The sequence below is a fragment of the Pseudopipra pipra genome, chromosome 15 (assembly GCF_036250125.1).
Source record: "Pseudopipra pipra isolate bDixPip1 chromosome 15, bDixPip1.hap1, whole genome shotgun sequence".
In the NCBI taxonomy this organism is placed as follows: domain Eukaryota; kingdom Metazoa; phylum Chordata; class Aves; order Passeriformes; family Pipridae; genus Pseudopipra; species Pseudopipra pipra.
Genome location: NC_087563.1, coordinates 15174498 through 15199479, shown reverse-complemented (window position 1 = coordinate 15199479; position 24982 = coordinate 15174498). Strand labels below are relative to the sequence as shown.

Here is a 24982-nt window from a genome sequence, read left to right as displayed (position 1 = left end):
TGATGTCTTTCTGTGGTGGAGAGTGTGTTTTCAGGATGATGGATTCTTAGTTTAGAGAAACACAACTCTTGGATTAATTTTTTTTTTTTTTTAAATCTGAATCCATCAAGGCAAAAGACAAAAAACCAAATTTAAGTCTTGGTTTAAATCGGTAGGAGGGATGTGATTTAAAAGGGATAGAACTATCTCTTAAAAGTTTCTTTGCTTGTTTCTTAGAGATATAAGTTGAAAGTTCCGATATAAATCAGAAAAAAGTTTTTCAACGTGACCATTTTCAACAGTTGCCAGAAAAAATGCTCCCCTTGGCTGGGCTGAGCCTTCTGGCTCTCCAACAGCATTTGTCTGGAGTCTGTGAAGCTCCAACCAGGCAGTGTCCCTGGGGATGGACACCGGCGTGCTGCACAAACGAAGTTTTATTCACATTTATCAGCTGTAGTGAAGGAACAAGGACCTGGTTTATGTGTGGTCAGGTTCTCAAACAAATATAGGAATATATATTCAAGCTATCTGGAAAAACAAACATCTGGCAGCTCAGCCAAGAGCAATACACGGCAGGACGCCTGCTCTCTGTGTGTCTCTGCAGTGCAGAGGGACAATCCACAGGGACCGAGCTGCATTCCTGGGATTTCACTGCTGTGCCCCATCGAGCACATCTGAGTGTGCATCTCTGTGCTGCTGCAGGTGGCTGCTGCACCCTGCTTGATTTTCCTCCACAATTGCAAAGAAGTTCAGAAAAAGTTATTTAGTGGTTTGAATTTTCTTTTGTTATCAATAATCGATTGTTTTGTTTTTGTTTTGGTTTTTGTTTGTTTGTTTTCTTTCTTCTATAATGCTTTTTTTCTTGCTGTTTTTTCCTGGCAGCTTTCTGCTTCAGAAGGATGCTCAAGTGGCATTTGCAGGCATGTCACAGCATGAGGGCAAATGCTGCTTTTCAAAAGCTTTTGGATGAAACAGGGAGAAGGGATTGAAGGGCACGTGCAAGCTCAGCACTGCCTCCCAGAATTTTGTATGGACTAGAGACACATCTTGGACAGCGTTTACACAAATGCCTGCATACAAAATCAGATCCATTGGCTGACCTCTCCAGCTGCCCTTGGTTGAATGCTGTACTCCACTGTGCTTTTTGAAGCCATTAGTGACAGCTAAAAGCCAACCAAAAAAAAGAATCAAAGCTGTCTGGTGGTTATTCCTACAGCCCAAGGAAAATGGGATTTAATGAAGCTGGCTGGGATCCACCCCCCCACCCTCCCCACAACGAGTGCAGTACCCATCCTTTGGCCAGGAGTAAATCCCTGATGCTTCAGGAACAAAAATATCTCAGAAAACACCTAATGCACTGAAATACCATCAGTGGAAGAGAAGGGAAATGCCTGCCTGCCTTCCATGGAAGTCAATCCACCAGTTCACATGCTGCTGGTGTGCAGCACAAAACCCCTCAATTTCCTTTCCCCCAAAGTTAAAAAAAATTGTTTAAAATATTAGTGATCAGAGCTGCCCTTTTTGAGAACTCAGGCATGTATTTTCTATAGCAAGAGGCAGCAGAGAACAAAATCAGCTTTCCTGCTAAATGAAAATCTAGCTGGTCCTCTTTCCTTCTCTCCATATTCAGGAACCCAAGAGCAGAGAAGTGCAGAAGAATTTAATCTGCTGTTTTCTCTCATACAGAGGCAGTTGCAAACTGTGTGGCTTTCAAGGCACATCCCTGTCTGACTGACTCCTTAGAAAGAGCAACACCAACTGCATCTCTCCCCTCTCCAACAGCACTCAGACCCTACAGCAGAATGTAAACAGCACTTCTCCCCAGCTGAAAGGGGGTTGGTGCTTTCCCATTTCACAAGACAGGGGAAAAAATACAAACCCCCACCAGACACACTGAAGTGACAGAGACACAATATTAAACAGTCAGCTCAAATAATAATTCCCAGCAAGGCTGCTCTGCAGCCTCACCCGGTGTGAGGGCACACTGATGCTCAGGTGGCTGAGGTTTGGTTACCTCTGACTCTAAAATGCTGACACCATCCATCATGTGGCCAGCAGGCAATGTATAGACACGTCCACAAGCAGAGAACAAGCCAGAGCACACCTCCCACCTAAAAATGGCCGGGGGGTTCTCTGTTTGTGTGTTAATTCACAGTCCTTCTTCAATGTTGGATGGGACAATAACAGGGCTGAATGCTGCAAGGGAGAAATAGAAGGATGGATAAAATATGCAACAACAGCGGGTGTTTTGAGTTGGATTTGTTTGTTTTGACTGTTTGCTTGTTTTCCTTTATTTATTTTTTAGTGGTTTTTTGTTTATTATTTTAGTTTTTATAGGAACCTTCATATCCAGCACATAGGGACATGGGAAGCCCCAGTTCCACAGCCCATTAGATGAGGGTGACCAGTGTCATTATTAAAAGGCTCCAGTACCACCCAGTGACACCCACGGGGCCCTCAGTGACGCTGCTGGGACAAGGTGACACTCACCGGGTTCTCCGCGCCGGCCGGGCTTCCCTCGCCTCCCTGGAGGGCCTGTGGGGAGCAGAGAGCACAGGGTTAGTGATGCCCCATGGCCAGAGTTCAGGAGAGTACCCACACACGTCCTTCCCTTCGGATCCAGCCCACCTCGTGTCTCCCCACCTTTCCCAACTACCAAAAAAATCAGTAGGTTGCACATCTTAAACACCACTCTTTCGTAACATATAGAATTTTGGTGAAAAAGTCAAGGTCAGGCTCCCAGGCAAGCTGGGAACTAGGTTTTGAAGTTATTGGTGTTGCCCACACAGAGGGAACTATGTCTTACATGCTTCAAAATTCTGGAAAAAAAACTTTGCAGGGTGGGTGGCAGTGCTGTGCAGTCCCTGAGCATTGCAAATGCCTGTAACTGGCTGGGAAATCACAATAGCTAAAGAATTAAAGCAAGGAACCTTTATAAACCTTTTGGCACTAATCATTGTCTGAGTCAGAAATTTTTTTAGTGCAGACAGCTGACACAGCCTAGATCTGGTCATATATTTCTGAATTTAGACCCAGGTTTCAGATGTAAAGCTTGCTTGTACTCTTACCCTTCTGGGAAGCAATGACCAAGGGATTGATAAAGTACCATAAATAACAAAATACTCTTAATTAAGGAAAAAAGGCACTCAAACAACACACAGTTGCAGAACACTGCTCCAGCACACACAGAACATCCAGGTCCTTGACAAAGCCATAACACCATGTCCTTTATGTCCATGTGTTGCAGCCTCTCTGCTGCAGCCAGGCTTCCCTGCCTGGGACCTGGCAGCATTCCCTCTCCCACAACACGTGGATTGCCAGGTTGGAAGAAAAAGCCACTTTTTGCACCCTTGTGCAGCAGGTCAGCCAGCTCTGGTGGAGCATTTGCTGAGTGACAGCAACGTTAACAAAAAGCAAGGGCTCGTTTTTTATCTGGAAAACTACACTGCTCCCTCTCCTCTCTGCTGGAAAAAAATGATAAACAAAGACTATTAAATATTTCTGTGCTCCTATGTGCAACTGCATCTCCAACAATTGGAATTTCAGCTGTGGGCTGGAGTTTTGCACTTTAAAGTTTGGATACACTGTCCAGCACTCCCCCTTCCCAGATCCCCACACAGTTCCAGCAGACCCCCTGCCTTCACAGGGGATGCAGTGAGAGCCCCAAGCCCCACTTGGTCCCTTGCTATGGGAATGGCAACTTGCAGCCAGAAGCCCCAGGTACCTTCTGAAAGGATTGGTAGAAGTGTCTGTTGTAAATCCCTAATTGACTTCCTCACAAGTGTCTATGGGTGAGGCAAAATAACAAAAAAAAAAAAAACAACACCAAAAAAAAAGCAGCATATTTTAAGTCTCATTAATTCTTGAAACCACATTACACCCAGGAGAAAGGTTTACTGCCCTCCATCCTGAAGTCAAGCTGCTATGGAGAGCAACCACAATTCTGACAAAGCACCTTTTCCAACCTTAAAGACCAGACGAGACTGAGCAATTAAAGTCCATCTACCTGCACCCTCCCTCCTCCTGGCTAATTATGGAGGTCTGACCCCCATGCAGAGCCCAAGCCCCAGCAGCCTTCAGCCTCCCTTGGGGTGTGGAGGCTGCTTTAAACACCAGCTTTGCTCAATCCTTCCCTGGCTTTCGACAGACTCCTCCTGGATGTGTTTGATCTAGAGTGGCTTGCTCGTAACCATTTTGCTTTACCTCTTTTGCTGGCAGCAGGCAGAAAGCACAGGGTGTTTCTTAGGGAGGAGGAAATGTCCTAATGAAAGTGTACGAGAGGGAGGCCAAGTTTTTAAACAAGTGAGTAATGAGTTGGTAGCGATGCTTTGAGGTAATTTAAAGGAAGGTTGATGTCAAAGGGTGAACGCACGGAGCTCCCACATGAGGCTCAGGTTGGAGTCATTCAATTGAGAATGTGAGAAACCTGCAAGGAACCAAATATGCTGTATAAAATGGGAATTTAATCCTGGTTTGTTTTTTTTTTTTAAAGTTTAAGTGATTTCTTGATACTTCATGCCACAAGAGAAAAATTGACTCTTGCCTACAGAGACACAGGTTGTCCAGAGAGGTGGTAGGTACCCCATCCCAGGAAATATTCAAGGTGAGACTGGATGGGGCTTTGAGCAATCTGATCCCCTGCTCATTGCAGGGGAATTGGGCCAGATAATCTTTAAAGGTCCCTTCCAATCCAACCCATTCTATGATCTTGTAATCTTTCCCAACCGTCCTTAAGAAAATCTGTAAAATGGGTGCAGCACATTGAATTAAAAATATATTTCAGAGATATTGCTTGTGGCAAGTGTGAGAGAACCAAAGTTGAGAGAGGAAAAACTAAAAATCCATTCTCATCTGTTTTACTTGTTGTTTTTACCTGAAAGCAATTTGGTAAAAGAGAGAGAGAAAAAAAAAGAAGAGAGATGTGTTTTAGAAATCAAATCTAGAAACCTGCTGCCACTTAGTAGCTGGATTAGGAAACATGTCTGAGGAGAGAAATCTTAGTGGGGATTAAAAGAAAGAACATCATACCCAGTGTCTACTTTGGGCAAGAGTTGCAAGTCTCAGCCCTGTGATGCAGATGTGGGCAAGCAGGACATAAAGCTCCCAGCTCCAGGAGTCATTAATGCCATCTGCAACCTTGTAAGTCAATTGTCTGCACTATTGGGAATTATTATTTTAGCAATTTCTAGCCTATTCTGGGCGCTCAGCTTTGGATACTGTTAAATGAGTTGGGCATAAAGTGAATCCATATTAAACCTCTTGTTTCCAACCCCTTTAAGAGACTACAAAGCAAATTAAGGAGGCCTGAGAATTTGTTTGAAGCTAAATGTTCACTGTAAACTGTTACCTAATGACTCCATTTCCCAAGACCTTGCAGCCTGATGCTTGTTCAATGTAATTAAGATTTATGTTGCATTAAAGTCAATTTGGCAATAGCCGAGTCTTTTCTCCAAACTGTGCCAGCTCCACTGTATCAGTTCTGGGAGTCCTTTATTTACATTGTTATGAAAGGCAGTTTTGGAGAGCAGAATGAATACAAAGCATAACACAGTCTATTTTTAAACAACTTGTCACGTTCAAGCTAAACAATCTTAATCCAGGGCATAATATGCAATTTCTGACAACACCATAAGATCCCCAGTAAGATGATAGATTTAGTAACCCAAACCCAAAGAAAGACAATGAAATATGTTGCTATTTGAAAATATTATGAGGAAGAGATGATGGATGCATCTAAATAATAGCTTCTCAGAAACAAGGTAGAAAGTTCACAAACAGACTCACAATTGCTGGGTAGCAGCCACTTATGTCATCTACCGTGGGCAAGTAAATGAAATATTAAAAATCAACATCACTGTATAGCTCACACAAAATATTGACAAAAGCCAAGCCCATGTAATTGTCCACAGTGCAGTAAATAACCTTTGTTTGAACTAATTTACCCACTGCAGATTGGGTAACTACAAATTGGGCTGCTTGATGAGCACTGTAATCCATCAACACTGGGAAAGCAGGTCTATGGTACATGTGTTTATTGTCTTTTTACCCCTTGTAATTAAAGGAAGTCTGGTCCTTAACCCATGTTCCCATGGTTAAGAGGCTGCATTGCTGCCTCCCAGCCCTTCAGCTGCATGGGCAAATTGTGGGCTGGGCAAATTCCTGCTGGGCACAAGGCAAACCAATGTTCCTTGAGGACAGTTTACAACACTGCTAAGAAAGAACCTGGTACCACAGCCCAGGAAAACCTCACTGAATACAGACACTGCTTTTTAAATGCTATGCCAGTAAAGCACATTTTACCCAAGAACTTGTGGCACCAGCTTGTGCTTTTCCATTTATGTTTCTACATCACCCTTTTCCACTGAGAACGTACACACAGACATGTACCATGACTGGACACATCTCTTCCTTCAAGCCATGTGCTGCTTGGGCACTTAATTTTTGGATATGTTGATCCAAAGTAGCTAGAAACAGCATTCAAGTATAAACCCAGACCAAGTGAAATGAAGATCTATCTTACTGGATCCTTAAATCAGAGGGGTTTTTTCCCCTTGCAAGCACGACACAGTGAGCTGATCATGTTGTGGCCTCTCAATGATAAGTGTTAAGGTTACTTTTAGGACCTTATTTTCTAGAGGAGCTCATATCTAACATATTGTGCTCTAACACGCTATTAAGTTTTACACCATTGTTTACACCACTCCTGGTTGCATTTAATTTTGTTGGGGTTTTTTTTGTGACCCTGGAATGGTTTAACTTGTTTCCCCTTCTTCCCTTTTGGCATTTTTCAAGTTGCTTTCAACATAATCAGTGTTTTTTCAGTTAAGAATGAATCGACCAGAAGAATAGCTTGAACAAATTGGTTGGTTCAGCCACTCTTAGAAAAGTTGATTTTTTTTTTTTTTTCATATGGCTTCACTTAGAAGGAAGGAGAACTTTGCAGCACAGCACCGTGGGGTCTGGTATCGAGCACGAGGAAACCACGGCCCCGGTCTAGCTGGCTGCTCCTGCACAAAGGCCAATTTACTTTCTTGTTCCCTGGGGAGAAGGTTTATGGTTCATGGGCAGAAGTCAGATTCTGAGATGCTTGCTCAGCTGATACTCATCAGGTATCCAAGTCAGGCTGTGGCTCCGAGACCGCAGATCTGAGATTAAACAGTTTTGGGTCACAACACTTTGCGTGAACCTTCCTGGCTTTGGATTCCAACAGGCCCAAAGATTCAAAGCAAATATCAGAGGCAGATTGGAAACATGCAGCACCTACAGTCCACAGAAGTTTTCCAAATAAAACAAAATAGTAATATCTAGATTCATTTCAAATTTGGCCCAAGTGCCCCAAAAGCTCTCTGAAATCCTGGGCTACGTTTTGTGTCAGGAAAAAGCCACCCAGAAAGCAACCTCTAGCTGTTAGCTGGGGAAAGCTCCTTGCAGTTCCATAGGTGATCCAGTTGCTTTCAAGATACAAAAGAAGCAAGAAGTTGTTTTCCTTCCTATACCCTCACACAGTCTTTCTGAGCAGGGACTCACACAAGCATCCTCCTCACAATACATCAGGTTGAGCTGGGCTCAATCTCAGGGAACAAAGCGTTTGCTCCAGGACCCAAACTGGAATACTGCTGTTATTACTGGGATAATAAAGGGGCAGTATTTAAAATATGTTTTGACTAAATCACCTCAGGACCTCGGTACTAAAGGTTACAGCCTCAAACTCTGCTTTACCTAGAGCTGAGCTAAAATGAGGGATATCCAGGAGGAGAGAGGGAGCACAGCTGGGGGGTGTCTTAAACTGCCCCAACAGGATTCAGCAGAGCAAATCCAACTCCCAAATTTAACATTCCTCATCACCAATAAAACCTGCACACAAGGTGTATTAACTCAGTATGACACAGCATTTCATGACCAGTGACAAATTAAGGGTGTTCCAGTGTTCTTTTAACTGTAGTCCGAGAAGTCCCCTCTTACCCTGGGTGGATGCATATTGTAAAAGAAATAACAGTAAAATTGCTCATTCAAAAGCTCATTCAAAGAGTGAAATGATACATTCACACCCACCAAAACTGAAGCACTGATTAGGCTCCATTTAAAACAACTGAGATGGTGCCACTCGCTCCATACTCTGGATTCCACCTCCCCCACCCCTCAACCATTTTTTCTTTTTTTTTCCCACACCCAGAGACAGTTTCTTCAAACAGTCAAGTGCATACAGCTCTTTTGTTTAGTCACCAGGCCACGAAGATAAACTGAATTTGAGATATAAATTAAGAAGTGACTGGAATAAAGCCACAATTGCACTTACATCAAACATGGGATTTTTCTCCTCTTGTTATGGCTGGTCTTACTCAGGCCATTTCCAGATAATACACTGGCACAGCTGCAGGGCAGGGCAGGAGCAGATGTTTTCAGCATACCCCCCCCTCTATTTTTAAAACAAGAGGATGCATATTTTGGCAGCTGTGGGAACTGCTATATGCAAGGTAAAAAAGTTTTCGTGGCAGATTTCAGTTTCCCACATCTGCAGCGAGGCAGCTGCTCCAGGACGAGCCCTGGACAGAGATGGGAACTTTGAACATCTCTCAGAAAGTGTCTGTGCACAAACACGCACACATATTTGGTTTCATGTTTCTTTATGAGAACAGTGACCAGCTCTGTTCATCGTCCCCATGTGCTCCTGCACACTTAAAACACTTAGAAAGATAAAGACATTCAGGTCTCAGTCCCTTCTTTTCTGAGATTTACTGGTTAGGCATGGTTGTATCAACATGAATCTGGAAAATGAACACAGAACTCCTTTTCCTTCTATGGACACAAGCTAGAAATTCTTGTGGTGATAGAGCTGGGGAACAGAAGTGATGCCAAACTCACCCTGGGGCCCTCCAGTAGCATTTGACTGAAATTCATCCTCCTTTCATCTTCAGCACTAGGTAACAAAGCATCACTGCCCAGAACAGATGAGCCAGAGGATCCCCTCAAGGTCTGCTTTCTCAGAGAGCATTTGTAAACTATTTTCCTGCTCAAATAATTACTAACACAAAGTCACCTCTGGAAAGAATCAGGAAATCACCACCAACAGATTTATTCATCAGACAGAGATGATCACTGAATCACTAAATCTGCCTCTATGAAACATCATCCTGTTTACCAACACAAGGAGCAGATGCACATCTCAGGAGCACCTCTCCAACGGGAGATAGTTGTGCATTTCTTGCAGAAATAAGGTAATTTCGTTTTTTTTCCCAAGAACTACAAGACACTTCTGTAAGGTAAGCAAGATAACGAAGCACTTATTGCTTCCTTCAGTTTTCAGTTACAATCTCACATTTAAACAAGTTTGACATGTTGGATTACAAAATCTTTTGTGAAACATTCAGATCTGACACAAAGTACTTGGGTTTTGATGAATTGCATCTTTGGAGCACGGAAGTACTCAGAGCTAATGCGTCTTATCTACAACGAGAATTAGCCATTCCAGAGCCAAGATCCCACAGAGAAAAAATAAAATACTCTTTGTCATTTTCAATATGCAAAAATTGAGAAGAGAAAACGGCAAGTAAGGACTTTGAGAGCAGCTGAATAATGTGGTTTCTTGGATATCTAGAGAAGATCCTGCTAACTTTAGATTACAAGTGTATATAGAAGTTATATTAGAGACTTTAAGCAAAAAAATCACATCCTTTGTATTTAAATGTTATTCTCACACTTGCAGACATATTCTGTGGATAATGCCCCTTCTGGCAGGATTTCCCACCCTCATTGTTTCCCAGTTTCCTATGAAGGAGAGCACAAGCTGCCATGTGCAAACCATAAAGCATCCAAGGGACAGGGCCAAGCCCATCCTAAGAGCAAGCTCACAACCACAGCACAATAATATCACCAACAGATTTTCCTTCCACATTACAAATCAAATCCAACATAAAAATCAAAGTTTTCCTGTTTCCAAACTCATCCAACACTGCACTTATATGTCACAATTTCAGCATCCCCAAAAAAGACTGGTTAAATTCTTCCTCCCGTGGTTTACAAAAGAAACATTTTTCTCCTGTGCAACCCTCTCTCCACTCCAAATTTCCTGCATGCAGGAGGCATTTCCTCCACCTTTGTAAGAACTATCTTGTTTTCTACACGTTCCTCCACAAGCATCATCATCTTTATAAAGCAAGATCAGGAATACCCTGAATATGAAGTGAGCTTCTGGAGCTGTTTCTTTTTCCATTACCTCCATTAACCCTCGACCAAGGCTACATGATGCCATATGCTTCAAAAGACAGGGAAAGAGCACATCTTGGTGAAACAAAACCCAAACAGCAAAATCCCTTCCACGAGGATGAAGCCTTGTTATACATAAGTAAAAGCTGCACAAAACAAAACTTCACGTCATTTTATCACAATGACACCAGTGTCACACAAGTAAATGGCTATAAACTATAGATATTAATAAGGCTGTTTCAAAATAGTTTTACCCCATATAAAACATCCAGTGAAACTCCCACACTGGGAATTTCAACAGAATTAAGTGATGGAAGATGGACACAAACAATTCTTCTCCCAAACCCCCAAAATGAAATTGGTGTGTGAATTCACACTGCCTGAATTATCCAACAGGCAGTTCATTTAAGAATCAGACTCATTTATGTTGGAAAAGACATCTAAGATCATCAGGTCCAACCATTAACCCACCATTGCCAAGTCCCTAAACCATGTCCCCAAATGTCACAAGAAGAAAGCAGACCATCTGCAAGCAGAGAGTTGCTGACCCAAGGAAAAAGAAGAGAAAGTAAAGTCCTCTCTCTTTTAGGTAAAATAAAATCTCAGTAACAATGTAAACTTGTAAATACAACACACACATGCCTCAAATGTCCTTATTCTTAGTTTCTATTAAAATAAGAAATTTTTAGAACGAGCACGTAAATCTCAATTTTGCCCATGATGAACAAGGCTGGGGCCACTCCAAATTTCTCTGAGTACAAGCTAAGGGAGTCACCAACATGGGAGAGGACAGGACATTTCTTGGCCTATGGGTTTTTCTTCTCCCTTCTGCTAATATATTTGCAATAAGTCTTACAGGAACATAAGCTCTAACTGTATATTTACAGCACAACTCAACTTCCTTGGAAATCATAACCTTTAGTGAAAGGGCAAGTGCATAACTGTATATTTGAGAGATACAGTCTGTGTCTAACAGGGTGTAGGAAATATTCTTTCTTTTTCATAGCTAGAAAGGTTCCCTTCTTGGTAGCATTTTTTCCTGAAGCATCAAAGTCAGTGATCTAAATTTAAATGCCACAGGGCCACAATATATTTTAGTTATTTGAAACATTCCTTGAAAAATTAAGTTGCTCCACTTACAGCTTCTGGTTATCTCCTGTGTTGAGGAGCATCCAAAGTCCTTTGAAACCTCTACTTAAAATTATTTTGGGATATCTGCCTTGTCAAAAATTAAGCTTTTTCCTGAGGACTGGGGAAGTTTTGTTGCCAAAAGGCTTAATCATGGCTAATGCTTGGACAAGGGTCTCCAGTTTAGTCCCTGGTGGTCTCACAGTCATCCTTTGGGAAGAGGTTTCACACACTGGGAGGGTGTCCTGGGGAAATTCGCCTGGAGAGCAGCTGATGAAGAGCAAAGCAGAAGCAGGAGAGCAAGAATGAGAATAGAAGATCTGAGGAAAAAAAAAGAGCAAAATCAATCAAAAAACGACTACACTAATGGTCAGAGAGAGCCTTCAAGTGCAATAAAATATCCCTACACACCATGTCAGACCAGCCTTGCAAGGATATTCCTACTTGAGATATCTCCTGGAGGACTGGAGGTGAGAAGTTGAGCTCTCAATCTTGTGGATGCTTCACACATCAGGGTAGAAATTATAATGGAAAAAAAATGGCAAATTAAGTGATTTCAGTCCCAGAGCAGCAGAAACAATATACTTTGTTCTCACAAATTGGGACCAGGTAGGTTGGCACAAGGTCTTTGGCAAAGAAACAATTTAGCCTCAAATTTGAGACCAGAGCAATAGTATTAGATCACTTACTCAGACTTAAGTTGTGAGCAGCTGTTTGGCTTTTATTTCACACAAAAGCTTATACTGTAAAAGGAATTCCTGGCCCACATTCAGATGCTATATTTGCTCATAAGCAGTGTTTCTCATTTGAGTCCTGATAATGCAATGAAATCGGTGATGAAAAATTTTTACAGAAGAGATGCAGAGGGAAAAAAAAAAGTATTTCTTTAAAAAAAACCACTTGGGTTTTGTTGTTTGTTAAAATGCCATATTTAGACTTCGAGTTTTCACCATGCTAAAGATTTAATTATTGACCTTCTCCTCATTTTAACTGAGCATATAATTAAAGTACAAGTGTCTTCTCTCCCTGCCAACCTTGGGCAAACACCAGATTGACTGTGTGTAAACAGTTTGCTTTCCCACCCATCTGAGATCCTTCCAACAAAGGAATACATAAACTCTTATGAAAAACATAGTTTCCATTATATAGACAGAAACAGCACGTGCTGCAGTCATATTCACTCCTTAGAAAGAATAGTGTTTCCTGTAGCAAGTGTGAATGATCAAAACAATATAATCCCTTTTACTGCTGTGTACCTAACCTACATTGCACAGCTTCCAGCACAAACATATGCTGAGGCAGCTGCAGTTAAAATTGCCAGGTGAGGTCTAAATGGCCACACTTATAAGCACTAATAAATAAAAGCAATTAATGACTAACTTGAGAGCAACATACGTGTCTCCATTTAAAGAATTAGGCTTCCAGCCATAATGCTAATCCCTGTCAAGTTTGAATTCAATTAACATGCAGAGGAATTGATTAATAAAAAAAAAAAAAAAGGCAAGACCAGAATAACATCAAAGAGCACCATCACTTTCATGCTGGGCACGGGCAATTGTTGCACAAACCCATGGGCAGCCCCTTGAAGTATAAAAGAGTAATCCAGAATGTAATTACAACTTCCAGCAGAAGATAAGACAACTCAAACCTGAGATACCTGGCCACAGAGACATGAAACCTCCCTTTGCCCATGCCCAGCCCAGTGCAGGCTGCAGGGACCAGAGTCAGGGTGCAGGAGAGCTCACTCCAGGCTGGGAATGTGGATGCTAAAGCATATGGTTGGCAATGAGACTGAGAATAAAACAGCTGTAGGAAGATCAGGACAAAAAAAAGAGGTGTATCAGCATGCAGAAAAACATGGCTGAGATAGCAGAAAGCCTGCTGACACTTCTCTGGCACATGCCATGCCTCGGAGGTGGGGAACAGGCCCAATTAGTGCAGTGGCACGAGCCAATATGCACAAATTTGCAAAGGCAAACTCTGTTACAGCCCCTTTCTACCGTGCTTGGGGCCTGCTCTGGCCCAGAATTCAGTGGCAATGGTTGTTTCTATTGAAGTGCAAAGAGGAGATGATATACTGCTCACACATCTGGGAAATGTTTCAGTAACAACTTCATTGTAGCCCAAAATCATCTTCTGGGCCAGTGCACTGCACAAAAGCTGCTTCCAAGCACGCGGCTCAGCCGAAGGCTTTCTGAGGTGTGAGGTACATTGTGGAGCTCTGAAAGTGCATGTTAAATTCACCAATTCCCCAAATGAACAATGTAATTTGTGTGACCATGGCTCATCTGCTTACTCAATGCATCTCATCTGGTGACCAGTCTGGTTTATTTGGCTGCGTCAGGCTCACCAGTCTTGCAAAAGCCATAATGAAGTGACTGACTTTGCTCAGCTGCTTCTTCCAGGTGCTTAACTCGTCACCATTTACCCAAATGCATCTTTCAGAGGTACTTAGACCATTTTCAGCTCCAGAGTTTCAGTTGTCTATAAAGCAATAGGTTTATAAATCTTTTGACGTGACAGCTAAACCTATTCTTTCCTGTTTTAAAGTAAGAAAGGAGGTTCACAAGGACAGAAAGGCAGCAGTGTGGGAGATGTTCATGTTTTTTAATAGTGAAAAGCATCTTGAGGATCAAATGGAAAATTTAAATTATTTCTGACAATCCCTAGGTGCAAATTTTTACCTGCAGACACTTGAGTTTTATCATCTGTGCATTTTAGAGATCAGCTAAACAAATGCTGGATTGCCAATTTAATTTACCAGATGATATTCAGGAAAGGTTCAAAGGTTTAGAGGAGATGAGGTATTGTTGCTCTTTAACCACTGAGATGAGATGAAAAGAGAGAGGCAATTATTCTGTGCAAAGCTATCCAATATGTTACTAAGTTTGGATACTACCATCAGTTTCCACTTGTATTTTAAGGAGTCCAAGTTTGAGAAAAACGTTGCAAAACATGGTGGAAGAAGGAAACCAAGCCAAAGACATATGAAAGGGAAATACAAGAAGCATCTGACTTTCTTTTGCTTTGGTGTTAAGGACAAGTGCAGTGGTGGGATCACACGGACCAAAGATGCAGATGCCTGGGCACAGGAGAGACAGCACATCCTTTTGACACAGCACGGCAAGGGAACAAAAGATTTGCCAAACAGAATCAAAGAGTAAGATTTCACTTCCAAAATATGTCAATTTTCGACTTGGTTGAAGCGTTTTATCATTTTATGAGCCACTTTGCCCATAGACTGCTATTTTCCAAGTCATATCTCCAGGTACTGTACAAAGACTTCTACTAACTCTCCAAGCCTACCTTGTTCTTGAAAGGCAGTAGAAAATGGCAGATCTCTCCCCAAAGTGAAGCAGCAGGGTTGGCCTTCATCTTACACTGATTAATATACAATGCCTATTGCTGCACCTTGCCAAGACTGTAACTAAAATCAGACCTGGATTTAAAATGCAACACAATAAGTCAAATCTCCTGCTTTCAATTTTGCTTTCTGGATTCCAGGATACACTTTTACACTATTGATATACTGGATGTAATTTCACCTGAGGATCTAAAAGTATTTCAAGTAGAAACCTTGGGAGTCTTGCATAAATGTAGATATATTGCCACTGAATTGTGAAATGGAGATAAATGAAGCCTTTGGAAGGGCAGTTATCCACATATTGAAGAGTAACAGACGGAAATTAACACTGAAAGCAGGGAAAAAAAAAGGAAAAACCATGTTGGTAGAAGTCACAGGATTATAATGCTTTCAAACCACTGCTTCAAATGCTGCTTTTCTCCCCACAGATTAAAATTTTCTATCACATGTGGCTCATTCTGCCAAGAATTTGGTTGGTGTCATTTGATTATTAATCAATATTTATAATCAGCCTTCCAGCATTTACTGCATCCCTAGTTGAGTGATGCACAGCCAGTTTGTGTTACAGGATGGGACTTTGAGGGATTTAGGGAGTGCTCAGCAATGAAGCGCAATCTGAAGGTGAAACCAAATCCCAACATCTCCACTCATTGTAGGGGTTAGAAAACATTCCAAGAATTTTCTCCCTAAGAGTAGAAATACCTATAGATCCAACAGGGTTTTATAGAAAAAAATACAGATCTGTAGAACTGATGTAAGAACTTAAACAAAATAACTAAAAAAAGGTATTTTTCCCCCTCTCCCCCCAAACCACTCAATCTCAGAATCCGTTCTGAGTTTGGATTTTCCAGATAATTAGAAAGACCACAAAGCCAGTAAATTACCAAAGCACATTTTGTTTTGCAACCACATCTCCACATTATCTTGGTGCCACACCCATTCAGCCCCATCCACAGCTGTGAATCCCCTGCAATTCCCACTGCCTCTGGCAGCCTGTGGTGTGGAACAACGCTGCCATACAGCACAGAGCAGGTATTTCACACCACACAGTGCTCTGCCACCGGGAAGAAAAAGACCTTAAATTAATCTGACACAGAGAAATTACATCTGCTGGACTGGTGAACAAGAAATCCTGTGCCCAGGGGATACTGTTGAGGAACATCATGGGAATCTTAGGTCATGTTCTACATCACTGCCACATGCAAGGGAGTGGCTGCACAGATCCATAGCCATGAACCCCACTGAAACCATAACTAAAATGTCCCCTAAACCACACTTTTGTTTGGGAGGGAGGTGTTCCCTCACCCCGAGGCAGAGGTGCAATAACCTTTGTTTCCCAGGTGAAAGCAAGCTATGAAGAATGGACATCTGGTTTCTGCACAACTTGGCTGTCAAACCTCTCTCTTGCTGATGTTTCTGTTTCTTATCTTTTTTACTCGTGTTTGGAGCTCAAACAAGTTCCAGCTGAGTGAAGGAGCTGGCTGCTGCAGGGGTCAGCCCTGATGGCCCCCTGCACCCCATATCCCAGCCAGGGAACTCCTCGTGGCACCTTCCCCAGGGCCAGTCTGGTGCTGGGCACCATCCAATGTGCCACAAGCCTCCCCTAAGCCTTGGCACCACTTCATCTCTATTTTCCTCAAAAGTGACCCATAGTCTTCCTCTTGGAAATGAAAGCAAATCTTACTCTCAGTCACAATTTTGTCTCTCCTCTCCTTTTCACAGCTCTCTCTAAACCCCTCCTGCTGCTGACAAAGGTGATCTCCCACCTTTGTTTTCTTCTGGGGCTGTTGAATTATGTGTGTTTACATTTGCTGCAATACCATAGAGCAGAGTAAATTTCACAAACACTCTGCCTGAATCCATATAATAAATATATAATAATAAATCAGACCCTCCAAGAAACTATGTGTCACTTGTATAAAATTGGCATGTCTAAAAAAAACCCCCAAATTATTGCAGCTGCTTCTCCCCCTCCCTCCAGCAAACTCCTCAACCTCCTCTGAAAACTGTTATTGCTCTGACTGACAGGGGGACACCAACAGCCCAACACAAGCAGAGTGATTGACAAACCCCTTTCCTTTTGAATCTGATTTTGCTTGCTAAACCATTTGAAACATGTCAAACAAATACCACAGTTCAGCAGTTCCCTGTGAAACCTCTGCCAATTCCTTTCCCTCTGGAGAAGGCAATTACCTAATTTACAGGGGTTGGGGAATGAATGTCGAATTTCTTTTCCATAATCATTTATTAATTGTTCTCATATTGAAAATTTCGCTTTGGTGAAATAAATAAGATCCAGCCCTCGCTCATGTTGGTGGAAGAAAAATTAATTGTGCAGAAGTAGAGCAGCCCAGGGCACGAGCCAGCTCTCACTTGTCCACAAACTGAATTGGAAACTGTAGAAAGCAGTTAGTAAAAAGAGCATCTTCACAATGGGGAAAAAGAAAAAGAGAAATACAGTCCCAGATTACAGAAATTCACCATGGCTCACTCTGAGAATTTATTGTGTTATTACTGTTATGGCAACCAGGAGAATTTTATTTTTTTATGTGTTTTGCAGAGTACAAGCACACAAGACAACTGTTCCAAAGACATTCTATTGGATATAGATGCACAACAAAAAAAATGAGTTTCAACAGGGAACGGATGGTATAAAGAAAAGGATAAACAACAACTAGAGTATGATCATAAATCTCCCATGGTCATTAACTCCAGCAGAAGGGACTCACTCAGGTTTACTGTACCATTTTACGACCATGAAGGAGAATTCACTCGGTGGTGTAGATGCCACCTCTTTTTTTCAGTTCTCAAATCACGAAAAAGTGCCTTTGAAATTTCAGAGGTACAATTTTTGCCTGAAAAAGAAGAGTTTGGGAAGGCTGATTTTATGCCTTTTAAAAAAAATTGTTTTAAACTACAGCAGGAAATTGCAAGAAACTAAAGTAAACTGGACACTTGACAATCACTAGAAAATATTTACACTAATATAACTAAAACTGCCCAAAGGAAACAAACAGATGCCAGAAACGCAACTTAAGTTGATGGAATAAGAAATAAACACAAGAATAATGGATGGGTTCAGCCCCAAACCCTCATACACATATGTTGAGCAGCCCCTTCTCCTCCAGTACTGCTCCTGCATCACCAGGTCCCCGATCCCACCCAAGGGGTTCTGCTGTGGACATGCCCTGGGATGTGTGAATGTCTCCATTTAGACCACTGAAAATCTCAAAGTTTGACCCCAAGCTGCACCGTGGAAAGTTTAGATTACGTGTTAAGAAAATTTGTTTCACAGCTCCATCCTCTTGACACTCTCCCTTCAATACTTATATACATTGAAATGAAGCATTTTATAGGGCCACAAAGACCTGCTGCTCATACCACCCCTGAATCAACCTGCACAAACCCCAAGGGCTTCATTTACACCAAAACCCAAACCTGAACCTGTTTTAATGGATGTTTAAGCAGAACCACTGTGACAACCTGAAAAATGGCTGAGACACTTCATTCTTGAAGTGCTGCTGGCTCTGCCCACAGTTTAAGAGGCCATTAACACCCACACTGAGTGCAGCACACACCAGCATTGTCTCTGGATTTAGCTCTTGCTGACAGTGGATGAAGTCCAGATTTGCAGCCATGCATCCAGAAATTGCAGCTTGCATCAGGAGCCTGGGTGATTGCACCCTGCATTTTGGTTAAAACCCTGTTACTGGATTTTATGGCAGCAAGGCAAAGAGGACACAAGCACCAAGCCACCACTCTGGACCCATCCCACATCCCAGCACTGAGCCTTCTGGCACAGCCTGCCTGTCAATCCCGAGATACCCAAACACGAGGCCAAGGCCAGCTTTGTTTTGTTTGTGGTAGCTTCATACCACAAACTGTTTAACTTCACCCTTTGTTTTCAGTCTCCTGACTTGCTCTGGAAGCTCTGCAGAAGATGTCATGTCTCAGATACGCATTTTGCAAAAACTGAGGAATTTCCACCTTGCCCAGTGAAAAGGCAGAGCCCTTTTAGCAAGTCCCTCAGTCACCAGGGCCATATGCATGGAGCAAGAGCCAGCAGAAGAAATTAATTCAGCACGTAAGGAACAAAGGATATCAGGACTGCCAAGAGAAACATTAACTTGTCTCAAATGTAAGCCTGTTTGACACTGGTTTAACCATACTCATTTGCATACAATGTGCATATTGTACAAAACCAGCAAACTAATGACAAAGTGAATCATTTCACAAAGCAAACAATGTCAGGGCACAAAGGTCATTTTTCATTGTTTGACTTCAGGTATTTGAGTCCCCACTAAGCAAACAAAGCAGGATCAAACAAGCCTGGAGCACTCTCACTTCCCACCTTAACCCGGACAGAACCCTGCTCTGAGCACAGGTAGCAGCTCTGTCATCCATCTCTCCTCACTCCACAGGCGCAAAATTCCTGAAAATACCACAGCTCGTTTGGAAAGGCCTCGTATGAAAGATGCCTGACATATTTCCATCTGCATCCTCATTCCCAGCAGCCCCAGACCCGCCATCGTGCCGCACTAATCCCCAGTTCAGCCGTATCCCAACCTCTGCCTTCGCCCATTACCCCAACCCTGACCTGCCGAGCGGGGAGATTTAATCCTCCCCTGAAATGCTTCCAAGCCAAACTCGAGCTGCCAAGAAAAAGTCCACATTCCTCAATTTCTATCACCCTTGGCTATATATGTTTTGTTGGCTGAATTATCTTAATAGAAATAAGTGTTTGAATGTGAGCACATGTTTATCCCTGGAGGGGAACCTGCCTTGCCCTGCAACCATTACACCTCAGGGAGACCCTTTTCCTCATGGTGCACTAGAGATTTGCAAATGAATCCCACCAAACCAGCTCTCTTCAGACCATTCAAAACAGTTTTTCTGCATAAAACCAAAGGCCTGTTTCTAGATGTGCTCCACCACTTCTGTACAGGTCACTTGAAGTTTCCTCCACCTTTTCCTAGAAGGGAGGAAAGATTTTTTTTTTTCAGCTCACACTGAGTGTCCCAGTACATGCCCAGAAAAAAAAACCTTTTTGGTGGCTCAAGTCCAAATGGGTCCTCATTTTGACCAAACATTGGCAACACTCCTCTGTCCCTCCTCCTTCAAACATCTTGGACAAAGACGCCGAAGGAAAAGAGCCCAACTCGTGCCTCCTAACACACGGTTTCCAAGAAAAAGTCACGTACAAAAAACATCTGCAAAACTACTATAAGACTTAGACTTTCACGGCATCCTAAACAGATGTCTGCCACAGAGTAAACAAATATTTTTCTTGTTTTATGTCTAGCAGCACATTTTATCCAAGAGATCTACAGTGGCGACTCATGGGAAGGAGGAGTAGTGTTGGGAGAGATGGTGAGAGAACTGGGACCGTGTCTTATGAGAAAAATCAGGAGCTCCTCTGTGCCCCAAACTGTACATTCAGGTCCAAATAAAAGTTACCTTTTTAAAGGTAGAGAAGGCTAGTTATCAATTAAAAACCAACAAAACAAAAAACAAACCCTGATGATCATCACATAGATTTAAAGTACCTGGGGAGCATTGGCGCTGGCTGGTGAAGGAAGATGTCCTTTCCAAATAGTGGCTTTAAAATTTTACTCCCTCCAAAACCAAATAACTATTTTTTAACTCAGACATCCCAGCCCTCCATATAAAGATGCAAACTTCACTAGCCTAAGGAACACGGGTCACTGAAGCCATGGAGTGCTCAGCACAACAGGAATTTCTTCATGCCTTGGACAAGGGGTTCATACCATCATGAACTGGCAGCATCCCCATTAAAATGAAATGTGCTCCTTCCTTTTTTTGTGCCACACGCAACCTCCCCCACTAAGTTTCAAATTGTTTTTTAAACTACTTATTAAATTAAGTGCCTTTTTTATCTTAAAAAAGAAGTCTTGTTTATTTGTTTATGATTTCTTCTAGAGCCAATGTAAGAGGTCAAATAAATTCCAGATGACATCCAGACTGTTTTATATTTGAATTTTTGTAGTCTTTTCTTTTGAAATTAATTGAAAGGAACACGTAAAAATCACAGGAAACTGTAGTGATCTTTAAATCCCTGGAAGAGATGGTATTAGTTTCAGCTTCCATTTGTAACAGCAGCACTGTTATGGCAGGATCTGTGCTATGCAACACCAACTTCTGCTATATGTGATTCAATATTGGCTTTATTTTTCAATATATCTCACAATACTCACTTGTTCTCACTATGTCACTGAAAATCATGTGATAACAGGAATTGTGTCAGTCACATCCAAAGGTTTTTCCAGATTAGCAGTTGTGGACATGAGGTTAAGAACTGGGAACCTGGAGAAGCTACAACGCATCAATGGCAATCCCAATGAGCACATATTGCTTAGAGCCTTAATGCTCACAGTTCCTAATATTAGAACTGTTGATGGAAATGTTGAATATGTTTTAACCAAGGCTTGATTTCCTGACATGAACCACAGTTCTAAATAACCAACACAACTCCCAGAAGAAGCAACATGTTGCATCTCAAAGCCAGTCAAATTTTAGCCCATGACTTGTTATCCTTAATCTAAACTATTTGACAATATAGGAGCTTGGAGGAAACTCTCCCTGTCAGGTCTCTTTGACCAGGAAGGTCTTTGCTTGGTGGCCAACTGACTTTTAATATTGCACCACGCATTTTGATGCAACCAGGCTGAAGCTGAGGACCAAATGCTGGAGGCTTGGAAATATAATATTAATTAAAAGAAAAAATATTTGCCTACCCTCTTGCTCCGCCTGTGAACAGACTACAAAGGTTTTTCCTTGCTCAGAACTGCTGGTTTCCCAACAATCACAAATTTTGGCCTCAGCTGCAGCTACTTCAAAGGCAATAGATATGGCTCAGAGAGAAAACAAAATTGGAAAGAAAAACGATGCTGGCATTTCAGCAAAATACTGGGCACTTAGTGAGGAATCCTCGGGATCTCTGAATTAATTTCAGATTGCTTGAAATTTATCTCCCTGCATCTTTTTGATGTGTCCCATTTTCTGCTGTGGATCTCTCCACATGATAGTTCTGTCTCCACAATCCCTGAAAGTTAAAAAACAAAATCAAACTGCCTCTTTCCAGTCATGCAAATTACAAGCCCAATAATTTGGATGTACAAGGTTTTATTTTAAGCAAAGAGTTATTATAAAATTAACACAAGCTCAGTTCCAGAACTCCTTCCAGGGCAAGGACACAGGTAGGTATTGGGAACACTGAAATGAGAGTCCCAGGGAGGCTTTGGCAGAGCAGCACCTCCTGACCCTGTGGGGCTGCACACAAGGCTCAGTTCCACTTTCCCTGTGCAAATAGGGGGTTTAACTTAAACAGGGCTTGGGTACAGACCCGGGTTTGTGACAGTCTTACTTCAGTCTTTACTGAGGAAAATTTGAACTGAATTTCCTTTCCAATTCCTATTTGCTTTTTCATCTCTTAAGAGCAACAATTGCAACAGCACAGCACAATCAACACAGGAGCTTCATGTTCACCTTTTGTAAAGCATCTATTTGAACAGGCAGGTAAAAGTTCACATTTTGGTTAATGTCTCCGTGATTTTTTCTCTTTGCCCTGCTGAAGTTTCAGACTAATTGCATCCATGCCCATATCTTAAACCAGGGATATAACCAAGGATCTAAGGAGGTACCCTCCAAGCTTTTCATATCTTTAATAACCCCAAGCTATTAAAGTCAACAGCAGAAGATTTAAGATGAGTCTTCAGACCCCCCAGTCATGTGTCTGCTGTCTGCTCAAGAGATGAGCCTCAGCAACCTCAGATATTCCCTCCTGGGTTGTACCAATGACAGCCAAACCCTCTCCCATGGGCACTGGGTGTTCTGGTCCCACCCAGCTGGGTGGGAGAATGGATGATGCCTGGGGGGGGCTTGGATCAGGAAAGGGAGGGGAGGAGTACTGGGACCTATCATGAACACAATTTGAGGATGTAGCTCAAAGTCTGCCAAATTCCTGCACAATTGCATGCAGCAGGTAAGAAAGCTGATGGAGTTGAGTAACTGCAAAGATTAATTTCCTGCTCCGTGGAGGAGATGGTGCTGACTGGCCAGGTTTAGGGAAACAACGAGCACGTCAGCTAGGTCATAAATTGGTTCAAATGCTAGAAAAATTAGCTGTTGGCTGGCAGGGCTTAATGCACAACGAGCTGTCTGGTGTGGACACAAATTAATCATTGCTCAGAAACGGACAGAGAGCTCAAAGCTTCTCAGCGTGTCTGCGTACACGCAGCCATGAGGAAAACCTGGGATGTCATCAAACTGGATGAATAGCCTGGAGCACAAGGCATCATTCTTGAGCATTTCCCTGTTGAGTATTTTAAACAGGTAAATGGTATTTTCATTGCTGTTATGATGAAAGCCATTAAGTTCAGCTTGCAGTTTCTAAAGGAGAGGACTGATGGCGGGGAATCAAGGAGCCACGAGTTCAAATGAGACAAGATTAGGTGCCAAAGCCTGAATTGCAGTATCCTTCTTGACTTACATTTTATGACAGTTAAACCAGCAATAACCAATCAATTCCTTGTTTGACTTGGAGAATTACCATTTCAACTCCTCTCACGTGCTGGGACAGCTCTCTCTCCAGTGCTCTACAGGCACAGCCACAAATCCTGCCACAGAATTCCCCCAGGATATTCACAAAGCCCACATTACTGCATCACTCCTTGCATCGTGGCATTTTTAATCTGCCTCTGAACATACTATGGAATGCAGACATTCAATTGTTGTTTAGTCACTGCTACTTATAGAATTTACTTTATTGTTAGCCACTTCTATTTGACTAAAGTAGAACGCATTAACTGTGCCAAATGAAAATTTTACTTAAAAAAATAAAGATATATAAATAACTTAGCAAACTCAATTTCCAACAAAGGTTAAATCTAGCATTTAATATCAAATTCTTGGAATTTCCAGAGAGCTTTTTATGGGAAGAGATCAAAGAACATTTATACAATATTGTTATTCATATTTTACAGATAGGGAACACAACCCCCCAGCATTTGAGAAGTTTACCCAGTAATTGCAGTTATGGACAGGAATAATGTCAAGTTTTTGGGTTTTCAGTTCAAAAGGCAACTCTCATCCTGGGTACCAGCTGGAGTGCTTGTACTGCTCTGTTCACCCCTCTAAATGCTCTACTGCTGGGCAATTTAAGAGTCACTTACTTATACCCCACCAACTACATTCTAGACACAAAAAAAAAAAAAATGAAAGCAAGCAAATTACTCCTTTGTGTTCAGTATTCTGCAACTATCTTTGCTTTTTATACTCTAACCTGACTGATGAAAACTAAGGGCAATAGTTTAGAAAAAAAACATGTAGAGTTTTTATATTCCACTCCTGTATGCTAAATAACTCTGCATCATTCTGTTAATTTACCAGTGTCATGGTGCTGCTTCTGTAATTCAAGACATCTATAAAAGGCCAACATTGATTTAGGTTGTACTTCTGTCACAGGAAACTGAGACCAGACAATGATCACCTTGTCCAGATACTGGAGAGAAACTGGAAGTGTTTTCCAGAGAACGTTTTGACTTAAAAATTAAATAGTCAAGAATTCAACAATCATTTACATTTCCCAATCAGAAACAGTATTAAAGCTGAAAGTATTCTCAATTTTGTAAAAAAATATTTTCCCTCTTTTCTTTCAGAACAGACAATGTCCAAGGCAGAGAACATTTTTATGAAGACATCCTGCTCTAGAGACTTCACTGTGCAGATGTGAAAGATCTCCACAAAGATCAACAATATTCTAGGTGTACCAGAGAGATATGAGACACAAGAAACCATGATCCCATGTCCTGCCAGCAGAGATCCAGCCAAGCCCTTGTGCTTGGCCACATGATCATGGCCATGATTTAGATTTGATTTAGATTTTCCAGAGGAGGGAAGACCAGGGAAGATGTGATGCCTGTCACCTGGGACAGGTTCCTTTACCCATCACCATGGGTCTTCCCTCCTCCAGCAAATTTATTTTATCTAGCCATTTCCCAGATCCATTGAACACCCCTAGAAAAAGCAAACTTCAGAGAGAAAACTGAATTTTCTCCATCCCATCTTACACTACTGATTCTGAAGGAAATTCATCATTTTCAGCTAAAAAGAATGCGAGCAGCACATGGGCTGCTTAGAGCATTTTCATAAGATGACCACATTGAATTGATTTCTGGCATTAAGGCCCCAAAAGCCTGAGCAGCAACATGCTTCCACATTTTTTCCTCCCTAGTAACGAAGACGGACAGTGACAAACACCCATTTTGCATGAGGTACACATTAAAAAAA

The 24982-nt window shown here is 42.0% G+C and overlaps 1 protein-coding gene across 1 annotated transcript in view; it reads right to left on the bottom strand.

Annotated features, from left to right (window-relative positions):
* The window catches only part of COL23A1 (collagen type XXIII alpha 1 chain), a 177648-nt gene that overhangs the window by 50708 nt on the left and 101958 nt on the right, over positions 1–24982 (bottom strand). Inside the window, exon 3 of the mRNA XM_064672168.1 lies at positions 2470–2514. Within this exon, the coding sequence (XP_064528238.1) occupies positions 2470–2514 (45 nt within the window). The remainder of the gene's footprint in view (positions 1–2469; positions 2515–24982) is intronic.